Source organism: Nannobrachium achirus (genome assembly GCF_963921795.1).
Source record: "Nannobrachium achirus genome assembly, chromosome: 3".
Taxonomy (NCBI): domain Eukaryota; kingdom Metazoa; phylum Chordata; class Actinopteri; order Myctophiformes; family Myctophidae; genus Nannobrachium; species Nannobrachium achirus.
Genome location: NC_137812.1, coordinates 3,526,177 through 3,543,700, shown reverse-complemented (window position 1 = coordinate 3,543,700; position 17,524 = coordinate 3,526,177). Strand labels below are relative to the sequence as shown.

The 17,524-nt window shown below is 41.2% G+C and overlaps 2 protein-coding genes across 2 annotated transcripts in view; both read left to right on the top strand.

Annotated features, from left to right (window-relative positions):
• The window catches only part of LOC308281310 (uncharacterized protein), a 277,254-nt gene extending 259,950 nt beyond the window's left edge, over window positions 1-17,304 (top strand). Inside the window, exon 4 of the mRNA XM_080721463.1 lies at window positions 15,957-17,304. Coding sequence (XP_080577589.1) covers window positions 15,957-16,125 — 169 coding nt within the window. The 3' untranslated portion in view covers window positions 16,126-17,304. The remainder of the gene's footprint in view (window positions 1-15,956) is intronic.
• Window positions 7,351-14,307, top strand: LOC308281502 (uncharacterized protein; the record flags this gene model as incomplete). The annotated part of the gene is made up of 6 exons (XM_080721720.1): window positions 7,351-7,610; window positions 7,800-7,942; window positions 8,521-8,811; window positions 9,560-9,847; window positions 11,196-11,327; window positions 13,876-14,307. 6 exons carry the CDS (start codon window positions 7,351-7,353, stop codon window positions 14,034-14,036), a joined length of 1,275 nt encoding a protein of 424 aa, XP_080577846.1. The 3' UTR covers window positions 14,037-14,307.
• Window positions 17,305-17,524: the final 220 nt, after the last annotated feature.

Below are 17,524 nucleotides of genomic sequence, written 5' to 3'. Positions count from 1 at the left end.
CTCATTTCTCACATGGCCCTCTTCTAGCGCCACCATGAGGCTGTTTCTTGCAAAACACATTTTTTGGACACTGCTCCTACAGATTTTTCCCTAAAATCACACAAAGCGGTACACAGTATCTCTATAGTCATGTCATCAACATGGACCAATCCCATTTCCCATATTCCCTCCTGATTGGCTACCTTTGCCTTCTAAAGTTTGTGTATGCGAAATGACGGTCGCTTATCTTCCGATTAGGGAGTCTTACTGGTTCATTCAGGTCCATGATGCCCGTCCACAGTCCCACTATGGGATTAGTGGACCACTCTGCCCCTTGCCAAGGATATATTAAAGTGTGAAGTGCACTCGTTAAAGTGCTTGTATGCCAACCTGCACTCGGTGCAGTTACATGTATAGGAAAAGTTGAAATGCACACATCTGTGCAAATGTAGGCCTACTTGTGAGAACTAGCTAGACCAGAGCAGACTGTATAGGTGTTGTTTGTCTTTGTTAACATATTGTTCTAGTAGTTGTTAAAGCCAATGGCACTATATTGTGGTACAGGAAAAAATGTAACTGTATTGTTTTGTATGAGTGTAATAACCATGTTATTGTCTCATTGTGTGAAATATCATATAATACCATAATATTCAAAACAAATATTTGACTCCAATTGATTCCCCACACAGTATTGACTTGATATAGCAATGAAAAATATATATTACACAGCAATTGTGGGAAAACTATGACACTGTTCAAAAAACACAATTCCGATTTTGGTCATTTTGGAAATAGGGCAAAACATATATTTTTCTTCAATCTACTGTCTTGACACTCGAACCAAAATTGTTCTATAGACCATAATCTACAAATTGGAAGTGAAAAATAAACTTTAACACGAATTGAAAATGAAAATGTGTCCAGGCACCCCACTACATCTTTGCTTACATAACATGAAACGTAAAACATAATGGCTATTTTCTCAAGAATGCCTGAACGGATTTCCAATCTGATTTTTTTGTTTGAAAGCTGTGAACAGCCTGCACAAACATGGTGCATGCTCTGTGCATGGGCGTGCATGATCTGTGCACTATAAATTACATGGAAGTCTATGGAGATTTATGGCAGGGAGAACCCAAAGAAGGCATATTTAATTGGCAGTAACTGAGTTAATTGTCTGTAACGTGTCTGCGGATAGAGCATGAAACCCTGAGTTATATAGGCCTATGTGTGGGCAATACCAGAATTATCCAGCAGAGTGCAGTATAATAGTCCAAGATGCAAGCCAACACTACTGGAGCTGCTGCCTCTCGTGTGTCGTTCACTCACCACATGCACTGTCTAACTCTGATTTTTCATGTTGCGGTGGAGGAAGGTGTGTAGGCCTATGTGAAAATCCACAGAGAAATATAGATGTCTGACTATAGACTATAGAACTTGTGTTGTTTAATTGCTTGGCAATGCATTTACGTTTGGATAAAAGACACATATTAATTCATAAACGAGACAAAACACAGCAGAACCCCCAAATTAAAAGAGTATTATTATCCAACAAGCAATAGAAATTGATAACTGCGACCAAACTTAAAGTTTGACATGAAAAGCACAAAAAAAGCAATAATCTGACCATTTATCCGAGGGGCGAGCTGTCAATTAAATGATCTTAAATTAATAAAAAAATTTTTTTTACAAAACATCGGTATCGTATCGGTATCGGTGCTCTAGCACTCTCCAACATCGGATATCGGTATCGGTCGGAAAAAATGGTATCGGTCGGGCTCTAGACACAAGCACTGTGAGCTTGTATATCTGCTATTTTGGAGAACCACTGTTCTAAAGCCTAAAGAGTTATCTGAATAACCTATGTTGCTATATCTATAGACAGGAAATTACACACAGATTACACTTAATCTGTTTTAATGGGGTAAAGTGAAATACCCCTTTTACAATTTTTTTTAAATAAAAATACGGAATTTGGTTTAGTGGTCATGTCAAAGTAAACAAACATGACCTGTTTATGGATTTTAGACAGTTGAAACAAAGACTTCCAACTAACTAGTAGTCAGCAATGTAATGTGTATAATACAGTATCAGTGCTAGAAGAGATGTAATGGAAGGTGAGCCTTTTAGTTTACTGCTTGTGAAAGCAGCACATATGGCAGGTAGATCTATCTACTGTCCCCCAAATGATTAGTAATATTCTTTAAAAAGGCCTGGACGTTATCTTATAAGTGCATTTGTCTGTGACAGAGAGCTTTACACGTTCATACACAGTAGTCATCCACAAAAAAAAAATGTTTAGGTAGGTCCTAGACCTACTTCCCCAAAGGCACATTCAGTTTAATTGAGTGTGGTTTATGCAATTACAATGAAATGAAAACATCACTGGCATGAATTACAATAATGGTTATGTAGTGATACAAGGAAATTACTAATTTCCTCCAGGCATACAACGCAACTTATCCATGTTAGAGTAGTGTGAGGCTCCAGGGCTGCCATGGGGAGAAGTTAGAATATCTCAAAACAAGTAGGCCTAGGCCTCATGGACTATCCTCTTATTTTTGAACAAGGTCTTTTTATTGGTTTTACAATATTACGCAGAACATTCAGAAAACCCTTCCATCCACCCCTCAGACCCCTAAAAAAACATGAAAGCAGAAAGCATGCAATGTCGAGCACATCCAAAACATACCGGTATGTTTTACATTTACGGGAGATTGTTTTCATCTAGGCCTATCACACAGTGGGTCATTATCTGGTCTTCACGGCTCCACCCAAACCGACAATAGGTCCTTATTTGATTCCAGTCAGCAAGCCAGACAAACAGACAAACAGCCAGACAGCCCCCCCCAAATGTGTTTGAATCAGCAGCATGGACCATGAAAGTCCCAACGCTGTGCAACATGGCGTTATTATGAACATTTTGGAACACTTGTCGTGCACTGCTCTCTCTGTTGCAGGCAGCCAGTCTCATGCTGGTTGCCACACACACGCGCGCGCGTACACACACTGTGAGCGTGTGTGTTTGTGTGTGTGTGTGCTGCTCGCGCTAATGCTGCAGCCACGGCACGGAGACAACTCTGACCACGGAGAAAAGTCCCACGCTGAGGTAAACGCGCTGTGGTTTGGAAGTGGCGTGCCTCTGAATGAAGCTCCTAGCTTGTGTTCCACTACTGTCCCTTGCATTGGATGTTTATTTTTCGGCGCTGTTGTGTGGAGTCGCAGTGCACTGTGCCAGCCTCGTCCGTCCGTCCGTCCGTCCGTTCAACACACATCACATCACTCAAGTAAATCCTGGCTTATACTTCTTCATCACAGCGTGTTCCGTGACAAAATGTGGCTGATCTGCAAGCTCACAACGCCTCGCATCCGCGACGCGTTGTGAGCTTGTAGATCTGCTATTTTCCAGGCGCAGAAACTTGCAGTCAGACGTCCAGCGCAGCGCACGTTATTATTTTTATTATTTAATAATCGACATAGCCTACTATTTAAACACTTTCACAAGCCACGGTGTGGCTTAATATTCACATTAAGGGTAACAAGCAGGCACAATGAATGCACTGCACATTAGAACAAGTTTGCTAGTGAGTGTAAATCAGTAGCTTCCTCAAAGAAAAAGAAAGGAGGGGAAAAAGCGTTGGAAACATAAGGTTCGGGCCTCGGCGCGGGTTGGACGCATTTTAATGATTAATGCTCGGACGTCGATTCGGGTCGGACAAAAAACTGTCGGACATGGGTTCGGAACGGGCAGAAAAAATGGGCCCGATCCCAGCTCTAACACACACACAGACCAAAGCGGGTGGTGGGTGGCAGAGAGAGACGGAGAGAGAGAGAGAGAGACAGAGAGACAGAGAGAGACCCGTCTAAAAGCGGCTCCCTCCATTCTGTTGTGCATTTCTTATCTTAAAACATTGATGAGTCTAAACCGTTAATTTACCATTGAAGTCATATTACTACGTCTTCTACAGTCTACTTCTTTCTTTGCCTCATAACGCACGCTCCTGTGGGTCAACTGTGCGCTCCCACAGCAATTTGAGCAGCACAGTGGCAGCAGCATGAATGATGCAATCTGAATCACAAGAACACTGAGCAGGGAACGAACTGACGCACGTCCACTTCAATTTCACTGTGCAGTCTTTATGCTTATGCTACAAGTTAAAGCGTCCCTAGCTCCTTTCGCCATATCATTCTTGGAGCGTTTTCTGTTTGGAAGGATTTTATTTTGTTTGCGATACCGATTTAACTTTTAAAGGACAGCATAGCAGCGGAACGATCCCATCCCAGCCCGGGACGGGTTTGACTGTGTGGTACCTATCGTTTCCCTTCACCCACCTCCACCATGAACGACAGAGCGATGGAGAGCTGCTGGAGGCAAGAGATAATGATTGTTTTGTGCCGTTCGATTTTCACCCACATTTTATACTGCGGGATTGTTCTTCTAAAAAGTGAGACCCGGGAGTTGGGAGTGGAGGTGGAAGGGCAAGGTGACAGAGAGGTGCAGGGATGGATTTGGCACGAGGTGGTGAGCTTTCTCCCCGTGTCGTGTGTGTGTTGATTGATTGATTGATTGATTGATTGAAGACTTTATTAGAAGTTTGCATAGAAAAAGGTGCAGTTTCATGACGGAATTGACGGTACAGTTCCCTGGTACAAGGTCAACTAAAAGGAGATCCTGGAAAGCACTTGGCTTATTTACACAGGAAACCACTTAAGCATCTCATATATAGGAGTGTGTGTGTGTATTGTGTTGTATTAATAATGTATTGTGTGTGTGTGTGTGTGTGTGTGTGTGTGTGTGTGTGTGTGTGTGTGTGTGTGTGTGTGTGTGTGTGTGCGCGCGTGCGTATAGAGTTATGCGAGCCGTTCAATGTCTAGCATGTTGTCTGTCGTGTTTTAGCCTTCTGTTAGGCAATGGAAGGAGGACACACATTCTTCAAGGTCGTATATTGTTTTGCAGTGTACAGGCTGTAGTGTAGCCTACTAGTTGGATGAGTCAGGGTGGGCCAAGAGCGCAAACTTTACGCAAGGGTTCATGTAGTCTATTATCTGATGCTGAACAGAGAGATGTTGTGGACGGTGTGTGAAGCCAGAGGAGCTGGCATGAAGCCAGCGGAGCCAGAGGAGCTGGAGATCAAACCGGTGTAAATCGAGTCTCCACAAAAATGTCAAGAGTACATTTGACATGTTCGGTCTTTGTTGCTGTTAATATCTCAAAACATTAGGCTTCATTTACTATCCTAGAAACTGAGAACGGATACGGGGGTGTCTTGAGAAAGAGGTGCAACTTTCATATTGCTGTGTTTGTGACACGACTTGAACTTGAGAGCTTTTCATTGTTGGAATGTTGGTGTTAATATCTCAAAATAAGTAGGCCTAAATGTCTTCACGGATCCACCCGAACCGACAATAGGTCCTTGTTTGACTAATTACATCTGCGTTGCACTTGGTACATATTCTAGGCTTCGGGTCCCATCCTGGTTATGATACGTTACACAGCCCAAACAGGTGAGGGAGAGGGGGTCGTGCCTGGCTGACAGCTGAGTTGAGAGAGCAGATCAAAGGTGTGCCGTCAGCGAGGTGGAAACTTGAAGTTTTGGGCTGCGTAGCTGCTGAGTAGCCTCTCATTTGAGTATATTTGAGTAACGGTATTTTTGAGCTGTGCTCCTGGAAGTAGCTAAGCTCCAACATCTGGCTTGTTAGTTGTTCGTTGTACGCCCAGGGTCACATTGGCCAAGCTTCGTGAAACGCTTAATGAAAATGAACTGAAATAGCACTGCTCACTTCACAATTCACACTAGGTGTTATTTTTAACATTACAGATGATAAGCATGCCATATTTTCTGGTTCTTCAGTAGTACTTTGTGCTTGTTGGCGTGCTAATAGCCCACTGGTTTTCAACCTGTGTGCTGGCCGGGTCCCCCAGGGTGTTTCACAGTCAAGCCCAGAGGTGAACCGTTGTTTGCCACCCCACTCGTCTCGCACACATTTTGGTCTTACTCTGCACACATCAACATGGGCAAGAGAGAGGAAATGAATGAAATGGAATCAAAATGACACAACGCTCACAAACAAGCACAAAAAGAGGTGATTCTCTGTGAAAACAATGATAAACAGATTCAACACGGGCGAGAGAGAAGACAATGAATGAGATGGAATGAAAATAACAATGCTAAATATTGCAATTTTAATGCAATTAGAGAGCTTATTGTCCATGTTGTCTATAGCCTAGATATGTTATATAGGCTATAAAAGGCTATACAAGTTGTTTGTCTGCTGTGTAAATATATTATTTTAGTAAAAAGTTCACCAGTTATGACATGCCCAGAATAGGAGGCTGGGACTCATGTGGTAAAAACAGAGAGTGAAGGTTGTGACTCACAAACTCTCCGGCGGTCAGCGGCTGTCTCTCAAACATACTGTAAAGCTTGGTGCTGTGATTCCTGTGTGTGTGTGTGTGTGTGTGTGTGTGTGTGTGTGTGTGTGTGTGTGCGTGTGTGCGTGTGCGTGTGTGCGTGTGTGCATGTGCGTGTGTGTGTGTGGGTAGTAGAGAGAGAGAGAGGCATGGTCAAACAGGTATAGCGGGAGGACTTTTCTAGTAGTGTATTAACCTTCTCTGATGTGTTGTTTGACTTCAGAAGCTGTTCTGTAGTACACACTGCTGTATTCCCTTGTTACGTAATGTTATTTTAGTGGTCATATCAAACATACATTTTATGGATTTTGCTCCAGACCAGTTCTTCAGACAGTGTGTCTCTATTCTGCATTAATTTATGAACAGTTGCTTTAGTTGATTTAGTTTATTATGACAGACAGAGGCAGGTAGAACTGAAGTCTGCTTTCACCCAAATGTTTATCAGTGGTGAGTACTGAGTAGTCCTTCCTTACACATGCTGGGGAGAGTCGTCAGAGGAAACAATATTCACAAGATGCAGGGTTGTAATCAGGCCTGGAATTTTGTCATTTTAGGGGTGTGGCCACTTGGCCTTTGGTGTTGTCCATTTTTTTTAGGGCACAAAGGCCAAATGCCAGGGCAGGAAGGCCATCAAATAAAACACGTTTTAGTCAATTGAAAGACTTTGTTGAATGTAGGGATGATAACCTAATCTGCAGTGAGTCTGATCAAGTCTGGGAACAGAGCCAAGTCTGGGAACAGAGCCAAGTCTGGGAACAGAGCCAAGTGAAACATGTACATATCCAGCGTTCTTTCTATAATGTCTGTCATATTATTTTTGTTGAGACAGATGAGGGAGAATATAATATATATATATATATATATATATATATATATATATATATATATATATATATTTTTTTTTTTTTTTGTAATAAAATGATTAATTATTCATTATTCTAGTAATTGTTTACATACATATGACTAATACTTGTCTGTCTGTTTTTCTGTCTTTGTTCTTTACAGTTGCACCAGTGCAGACATGTGGAGGTGGTGACATCAAGCAAGTGATCGCTAAGGTTGGGGAGACGCTTAATCTGACAACTGGATGCAATGATCCGGCTGATCATCGTGATCAGATTATCTGGTCATTGCTCCCTGAAAAATATGTTCTGGTGAATTATGACCGTGGGCAGTTGCAAAATGAAACCCAAGAGACACCACCACGCTGGATCTCAGAGTAAGAACAAATACAATATAAGTCTAGTCGTTTTTGCAACCAACTCCAGTTTGAATCTGATCTGAGTAGCTTTACTGCATGCCATGCACCTTGCCCCTACTTTCTTCTGTCTTTCCATGTACACTGTCTTGTCTGAAATACAACATACATTTCAAAAATATACATTAAAAACACTCAATCCATTGACAGGCTCAAAGAAAGAATCATTCTTGAGCCCGATACTGGGTCTCTCAAAATTGAAGACGTCTGCATCGATGACACTCATCTGTACTATGGACAGGTCCACAAAAAAGCAAGATCATCTCACTGCAAGTTCAACGTCACAGTCTTTGGTGAGTAGTTTGACCCGTATAGCCAATTACCCATAACTCAACCCACAGGGGGACAAACGACCATCAAAGAACAAAGAACCATCACCTACTGAAGAAGTATACTGTATTTAGTGAATGGTTCTTCACGTTCCTCATGTTGTTCTAGCAGTGATTCCCACATTTTTTAGAAAGCACAAAAGAGAAAGTGTGTAAATAGCCGATGTGCGCTTTGTCGGCTTGTCGCAACCTTAACCCTAACCTTTTGCGCATATCATAATGGTTGAACATTTGCCAAAAATAGGATAGATCTACGTGTTGTGAGTTGTAGATCTGCTATTTTCGATAAAGAGATTTGGTATAGAGGGGAAAAGAGCAAGACAAGTACCTGTATAGACCCCTGGGATACCTGGAGGTAATTTCTAGAAATAATGGTTATTTCTAGAAAAATGTTCTTTAAAGAATCATTTTGAAACCAAAAATGGTTATTCTATGGCATTACTCTGAAGAACCAGATTGTATTCCAGTTAGCACGTTTATTTTACTGTGTGTACCCAGTTTGCTTTACTTCATTGTCCTGGGCCTCCCTCTCTCTACTATAGATCCTGTTTCCACTCCACTCATCAAACCCAATGCATCATCGGTGAACGACAGCTGTCAATCACTGTCAGTGCAGTGTTCTGTGGAGAACGGGAGAGACGTGACCCTGTCCTGGTTCAGAGGAGAGGAGAGACTCAACCAGACCAGCAGTCCTGACCTCTCCACCAACCTCTCTCTGCTTCTGGACATAAAGGACCAGGATGGAGACCACAGCTACACCTGTAAGGTGGAGAACCCTGTGGATGAAGCTGTCTCTGAACTCCACATTGAGGAGACTTGTCTGAGGAACAAAGGTATGACAACTAGCGGATGGGTACAGAATAGTTGCTGATATTCTCCCAATACTAATTGCACTGACAAAAATGCAATAAGTGGAATTGGAGTAATGTGCTTGTAATTTTAAATGTCAATAATATGAACGCTGGAGGAAAATAGGTATTGACTAGTTGCAGCTTTTCTCCAAATCCTTGACAACAATGCAGTAATTATAAATGGAATTGTGCTTCAGTTAAACGTCATTGCCATTTTAAAAGTTATTATCAACTTTCAGAAAAATGCTGGGACGTAATTAAAGTTGTGTTTAATAATAATATAATAATAATTTGTACCCTTTGTACCAGCTGTACCCAAGCCCCTAGCATTAACAGATTACCAATTGTACCCCCAAAGTATAGTGCAGTACGAGAACTGTTATCATAGTACTGTACTTGCCAGTGTGTGATGTCAATACTCAGTACTATGACATCATATTGAATGTCTTTGAACTCACATCGATAAGACTTGGCCAACCGTGCCGGAGATTAGCAGGTAACAGACGGACAGGGGTGAAATCATAGTCTCCCCATGCCTTCGGCCTGGTGGAGACCATGAACTCTATTATTGTAGCAATTCTTAAAACAAGGTCTCAATGTGCTCTGGATGAGAGTGGAATAGGAATCCTGATTTGCTTAGTAGAGTATTCCTGATGTTTCATTGGCTAAGTTCCCTGCAATGCCCATATGCATCTTCTACAAACTCAAAGTTGTCCTCATTGCTTCCCAGGTCCACCAGTGGTCCATGTGTATGCCAAGGAGAGCAAGAATCCGACCACCATCATTTTACACTGCCTGGCAACAGGCTTCTACCCCAAAGACGGCGTTACCCTGGACATCAAGAGAAATGGGCAGGTGCTGGAGGAACTGGACGGCATACAATCCACAGATGTTCGACCCAACGGCGATGGCACTTACCAGAATGAGAAGCACGTGGAGATTTTAAGAAGTGACTCTTCCAAATTCAGCTGTGAGGTGAAACACGCTGCGTCCAACATGCACGTAGCCAAGGATTGGGGTAAGACAAGAGGCTTGTTTGCATCAGTGGTGTAAAACAGTGGTTCCCAATCATGCTTGGGTCACGGACCAATTTCTATGGGTCGCGTGTTGTGGATAAATATAATATTTAGATTTTCATACATTGAACATAGAGAGAATTTCATAAATAAATACAAAAATCAAAGACATGTCCTGAATTTAAAAAATATATAAATTTTAAACTAGAAGCAGTGCTCTTCCGAACACAGGTCTCCACCAGGTCAGGTATGTTATTGTGGCCTCCTGGTAGCGCTATAATAGGGCAATGTGAAAAGGGTGCCATGTCTTCTTCGGCCTTTAATGCAATCTGACGCTGCATGCATGATGTGAGGCTTTTTGTTCCAAAAATGAGTTTTGCTAAAGTTGACCTGCTGGTGGCGCTATAACAGGCCAATGTGAAAAGGGTGTCATTTGTTCTTTGACCTAGTGGGAATGTGTGTGCACAATTTCACCAAAATTGCATGCTGCGTTTATAATTTGAGGCATTTTGTTCAAAAAGGACAAATCCTGCAAACTTTTGAGGCCAATCTTGGCCATTCAGGATGGAATATGGAAAATCAGACAGATCCATGTCGATTACATGACTGTAGATCCTGTCTACCGATTTGCATGATTTTTGCACAAAATCTGTAGGAGTACTTTGAGTTTTGCAAAAATCCGCCTCATGGTGGTTTTCCGCACCACTTTTACTATTACGGTCTTTTATTTTCTTGTTGTCCTGTTTCATTTTCTTTTTTTTTTTCTCTGTTTGCTTGTGCGCTCGGCGCCCATTTCAGAAAGACGACGGGCGATTTGTTTGAAAATCTTTACATTTCGAACGGATCCTTCTACAGTAGGTCCTTCTGGATATTTTATTCTCCCCAGACACAAATCAGAGCCTGTACATCATCACTTGACCAATGTGTCGTAGCTGTCGTCTGGCGTCTCGTCCATAGTGTTTCTGTGTATGTGGTTCAGTCTGTCGGAATAGTTTTTTATTTTATTTTTTTAATGCCGGTGTTGTGTTTTGAGAGGTTTCTCCCCCCGTTCTCTTCGGTGTCGTCACCTCCGCTCGACCAATTGAGAGCAGCAGCACTGCTGGCCCCGCCCATAGGTGCCCAAAACTCAAGTTTAGTTCTACCTCAGGAGCAGGAACCTAAAAAAGGTTCCAGGAACCTCGTCTGAAACCGGATGCAATGGAAACAAAACCAGAACCAAAAAAAGAGGTTCAGGTTCTGGAAAGTTCTGGTTCCACCTTGCAGTGGAAATGGAGCTTACAACTACAAAATAATGATGTGTGGTGGCCTGTCTTGTCTAAGTACCTATTCTCATTTCTACCACTGATCCAGATCCTCAACCTGGAGCTGATTGGAACATTGACTCAGCAATTCCTTGGGTGATCGGGGTTGTCCTCTTCCTCTTCCTCTTCCTCTGCCCCTTCGCCGCCTACTTCTTGATCATAAAAAAATTGAACATTGGAGGTAATTATTACCGTTGTTGGAAACATTGCAGCTGTAAACTGTAAAGATGAACATTACGGGGCTACAGCCTATTGGGGCCGGGGTTGTTTTAGGGAAAGTTCTGGGAAAGTTGGCTGATCTGAGTGAGTGGGAGGGGTTAGGGTTGATACCCCATATCGTAGCTTTGGTTCCTTTGTAGTCCAACTCTGTGTGGACAGTAACTGGGTGCGGAGAGGGAGGGAAACGTGAAAACGTTGTCTGGTTGAAGACCAAGTGTGCGGTGGCATTCTGGATAATTTGGAGGGGCTCAGGTGCACATGCCAGGAGGCCAGTTAGGAGCGAGTTACAGTAGTCAAGTTTTAATATAACCAGCCAGAGCTAAAAGGGCGAATACAAAACAGACACCTTTTCGCTTTTTCGAAATATGCGTTTGGTGTGGATGCTTCCATTGACTTTATAAGGTTTTACAAAAAGCGAGTTATATGCTAATTCGCTATTCGCCAATTCGCCGGCGGTGTGTACCGACCTTTAGTCTATTTACAAGTTTCGAGTAGAAGCCGTCTGTAGGTGACTTTTCAGACCAATTTTGAAGGAAGTTAGGGATTTACACTCCTTTAGGGCTTGCCGTAGGGCGTTCGTGGTGTAGCAGGAGAACACATTTGAGCCTTTTTTAGGGTCAAATCTGGGTTGAACGTGATTAGTGGAGCTGCCTCTGGTGTTGTAATTGTGGACATCCTTGATGTTTAGGAAGTATTTAGTCAGGTACATGGGTATCTTAGTCATAGATATATATAAGAAGGCTAGATGGCGCAAGGCGGAGTCGGCGGCGTCGTTCACTGGCGGCCATCTTAGGACAGGACCATCCCCCGCGTCCTGCCGTTGTATTGTGCCTGTAAGGTGAGTGATCTGCACACTTAAATACTCTTTACTCTCTGAAATCTTGACCGATTTACTAACGGTTTGGATTATTACAAACATTATTAGCGTGGCTATGAGCTCAGGCTGGTTGACATGTTGAAATTGAAGCTTTTCATTTCGAAAAAAGAGCATGCAGCATAGTTAACCCTCTAAGGCCCACTGTTGTAATATTACAACGTTTGTATTTTATCCAAAAAAAGGTTTAAATCATTTTATTTTAGCTCCCCCTACCACCTAAACATCATCATTGGATTCTATTGTTTAGTATTACAATGCCATTGGCCACAATATTTGCATATAAATACCCCCCACAGGGGCTGACATTCACAACCGCCACACCCGCTGACATTCCAGAGTTTTGATGAACAACATCTCACTTTTTCATGGAAGCTATTCCTCACAAAAACATAAGTAAAATGCCTGTACTATTTTTTGGGTGATCATTAGAATGTCTAGAACATGTACATATGTTATTATTGTGAAAAATATCCCCCATATGTAAATTAGAGCATGATTTATGATTTATGATTTATGGCTATAAAACCTTAAAAAAACATTTTTTTGAAAAAAACATTACATTTTCCTCTGATTAGGACTCCTACAACACCATCTGATTTTTTTCAATTTTTTATTTCAAGCATTTCTATATTTGGGCCTTAGAGGGTTAAGTGACATGGCTGCTTGCACAAGCTCATCAAGACAACAACAATCGAGATTTTCAAATATTATCAGGTTTTCCTGAGACCAATAACGATTTCATGACAACTAATCTTTTGTCTAAATTACATTTCTTTGTGTGGATATTGTTGTATTTTTTAGCTGCAGGCTAAGAGACAAGAAAGAGGCTGTGAGTGTGAGCTAGACCTATATCTTATTACAAAGTTGACAGCAAAGTTACAATGGTGGGAGAGGCAGAATTACATGATTTCCAAGCGGTTTGGTTTGTTAAAAATATCTTACATTTAGATACATTGATACAGGGAATTGCTGGCTTTTTGTTTACAGAAATAGGCCTAGGCTACTGTATGTGAACTTAAGTCTGTTGTGAAGATGCCTGATTGTTTTGCTGCCTAATGCCTATGGCTGCTCCAATGAAAGGTGTAGGCCTATCCAAATGGAACCTGTGGGATCACCTGCCACAAATATGACAATATTATATTATAATTAGGATAATCATTATGTACAATACAAGTTCTGCTTCACAGGAACAACAGGGCTGTGAGATAATAACATTGCAAGAGTGTTGTTGACCCTGGCTTTTAGAAATATTTCTACCACCTGTTTACACACTTTTTAACTCTTTTATTGTGGTTGTCTTATTCTCAAAGTTTGCATAGGCTAATGCATACATGCATACATACATAGTGTACATAGGCCTACATACATCCTACATAAATCCTTAAAGGAGTAGTTCACCCCCAAAACGACCTTTTTTATATAGATTATTCACACCATGGAGACTTGAGTTCAATAATTTCTTTTTGTGTTTGTCACATTCTTCACAAAAAAATGATTATAGTAAATTTACCTCCATTGATTCCGGATGGGGACGAATGCATTTGGGTCCCCTTCCGGAATCAATGGGGGTAAATTTATTGGGGTAATAATAATATTAATAATATTATAATAATCTGTCTACTGCTAATTTCAGGATTTGTTGTGCGACGCTCTTTGAAGAAGCTGTCCTGTGATGTCTGCCGGGCCAGCCTTGTGACCGATGCTGAATCTGCCTGTAAGGACAAGAGCTACCACCTGCTGACCCTGAAAAGCAATGGAGGTCTGGTGATACCATCTGTTCTGAAGGCATGGTGAAGGCAGCAGAGTGGGTCGTTCGCCAGGCATCTGCAGAATCCAGATGAAAACAGCCCATAGGATAGGAGGATAGGTTCAGAGGATGTGTTTTTGCTCAGGCATTGACAGTCACCACCATACACTGATGAAGTTAGTTATGTCCCTGTTTTTTAAGCTGAGGCTGCACCATATTGCTAAAATGACTACCCAAAACAGTCCTTTTTAAAGGCCATTCGCTCAAACTCTGTGTGCACATACGGAAGCCTAATTTTGGCTTCGAGCCAATGTTCCTCAGTGGTTTATACTGTGTGTATATATATATATATATATATATATATATATATATATATATATATATATGTATGGAAACATTTCATCCACAATTCCATGCTGTATTGATCTGGTACCATAGGAGAGATAACAGGCAAACAATGATCAAATAAAACATTCTTCTACATTCTATAATTGTGTAGTCTTCTTGTAAGTAATGCAGATGTTAATTAATGGGTCATTTTTCCCCCAATGAATGTATTTGAGTCTGGTTTACCTCCTTTTTAGGCTTTACATTTAAAGTTGACTCCAAGCAAGAACGTATGAGCCCATGAGTAGTGCACTGAATGCCATCTGAGAAAAGGAACCCACTGTGATTTTGCTATTCAGTTAATGCTACAGGTATACTTGATGATGGTAAATCCTGTCTGTCTCTCTACACTGCCACACCACCGCCCTCTCAACAGCCCCCAACAGTTCCAGTCTAACCCCCAACCTCATTGATCATTGTTGAGCTGTTCAATACAATATTGGTCCATTGAACCTTCAAACAGGTGTACTGCATGTAGCCTACTTCAATATCAAGGGCCACCAAAAGCTACCTGTGCAGCATGGGGTTTAACAAAAAAAAAAAAAGATTATTATATATCATGATTATTGCTGTTATGACTATAGTTGGTATATATTATGTATGTACTCGTCTAGCTGTTAGTGGTCTGATTTCAGAGGGAGGGGAGGATTGGTCATGTTACTGATTGGGAAATGACTTGCAGTTGCAATGCTGAAATAAAATGTATTATTTTAGTTAAAAAATAGGTTTATTTGGTTTTGTTATGTCCTTAATAAAATAACCTTGAAGCCCCATCTCTAATCTCATATTTTACAGAATGGCAACATGAGACTATTTTATATGAAATAAATAAGCCAAATGAGACAGTTTTTTATATTAAATAAATACATTGATACATTTAATACATAATGTATTAAATAATATAAATATTACTAATAATGGAACTATTACATGTTATATTTACAATATAAATACAGTGTGTATAGCTAATTGCTTTACTTTACCTATATACTTAATGTTATTTCATATGGAAATCCATGGTTATAATTATTCTAAGTATACAGTAACGTAGCTACGTTTCTTAGGTTTATAACAAACCAATCCGTTTCAAAATAGGTTGAAAATTGAGCAAGCTCTGGTCATTTAAATAGTTCATGCACTATAGAAATGAATGTTAAACTGGGCGATCGGTCCTGTCCCAAGATGGCCGACCTGTAGCGTCGTCAGTCCCCATTGGCCAACAGCGGGCGTGAGCTATCTAGCCTTTATATATATCTATGATCTTAGTGGTGTAGTGTATGTAGTGTATCTTGTACACCAGGCCCTTTAAAAGATGCTGTACTCTGTCAGCTACCTTGAGATGGTACTTAAGACAATCAAAATAGAGCCCAGGGTGTCTAGGGCCCCTATACGATCACAGAAGTCTTATATCAGTTAGTGTTTGTAAAGAGAGGGCCAGAGGTGAGGGCCAGATGTGACTTTGCATTACAACAAACTCAACCCTTTTCTCTTCCTGTGCCAGAGATAAACAAGGAGGGTACACGGATGCAGCAGACCATATGGAGTTGGGTCCTTTGGCGAGTTCGAGGTTCTGCTGGGAGGTCTGGTGATCAGCCAGAACAGCCAGGGATGCCATTACTCCACAACGTGGTTGTGGGAGGAGAGAAGCAGACGGGAGAACCAATCCAGCCACCAGCAGATGCAGAAGAGGGGAGCACAAAGTCCCCCAGCCAGGTTGCTGGGGAAGGAGAGGGACAGAAAACACAGTAAAAGTTGCAGGAGCCGGGGCACGGTGCCGCAGACACTAAATCTTTCACTGGCAAGCCACGTCTCAATTGTAAGGATGAATACATTACCTTAAATTTCATGAACCCCTCATAGTTTTTGGGATAAGGTAAAAACGTGTATCGAAATTAATTTGAAGAAAAAAAAATAACATCTATATTAGAACATAGTAAAGAGGTGTGGAGGAAAAGATTTACCTAATTTTAAGTATACTGTACAGTATATACTGTACTATTATGTATTTGATACTTCGTCCTTTACAGCAATGGTTTGGAGACGAGGGCCGGGCACATTGGGTTCAGATACAACAAAATATTATCTCACCGTTTCTTCTGAGAGAAGTAATCTGTAATCTGACTGAAGAACACTGTATGAGTTTTTTGAGAGTTTTGGTCCTATTATTGCTCATGCCGTCCGAGTATGCCTACTTATAGGCCATAGACCCATTACATTTCACCAATGGCAAAGTGTGGCATTAACACCCTCCCAGACATGATGAGCAATGATGGATTTATGACATTCCAAGAATTCGAAATCCAAGTTTAATCTGCCTGGCTTATAATTTTTATTTTATTTACAATTACGCATTGCGTACATATGGAGTGCCTTGGAACGATAGCCTTCCTAAACATCCAATAGTTGAAATGGTCACTTCCAATACCACCAATGGTTTTGTCTCTCATGTTTATGGAGAACTACGAAAAGTATCGAATACTTCATGGGAATTACAACAATTTCAAATATAGATTAAAACGACCATGGACATGTAGATTGGAGGAGAGTGTGGAAAAACATTGCTATAACTTCCCACAATTATAATCACCAGATGATTCACTATAAATTGATAAACACATTCTATGTAACCCCAAGAAAAATGTAGCCAACTTCAAATGGTACCAAACCCTTCATGCACTTTGTGCCCACTGAGAACTGTAGGCACATGTACATGCACATGTTCTGGGAGTTGTTTTAGGTTGAGGTTCCATCATGTTTGCCTCAGATTCTGTTGCTAAATGATGATTCCACACTCTCCATACCAGTCACTCAAAAAACTCTTTGTTGGAGTTACTTCTGCAAAAAAAGTACATTTATTTATTTATTATTTTTTGACTATTTTTTTGCCATCACTAGCCTGTATATAGCCTATTGTTGTTGTATTTTACTTGTGTCATGATACAAACAGGAGGGTGGGATTGTAGGAAGGGGTAGGAGGGTGGGGGGAGGGGGAAATGAAGGGCCCTGCACAAAAGGCGTGATTCCTAAACCCACCAGGATTGAGTTAAGACCCGCCTCCTCTCGATAAAAAGTGCCCATGAACGTTAGTGCTGCTCGCTCAAGTGCAAAGTACTACCTACTGATCTATTACAATAATACACGCAGCATA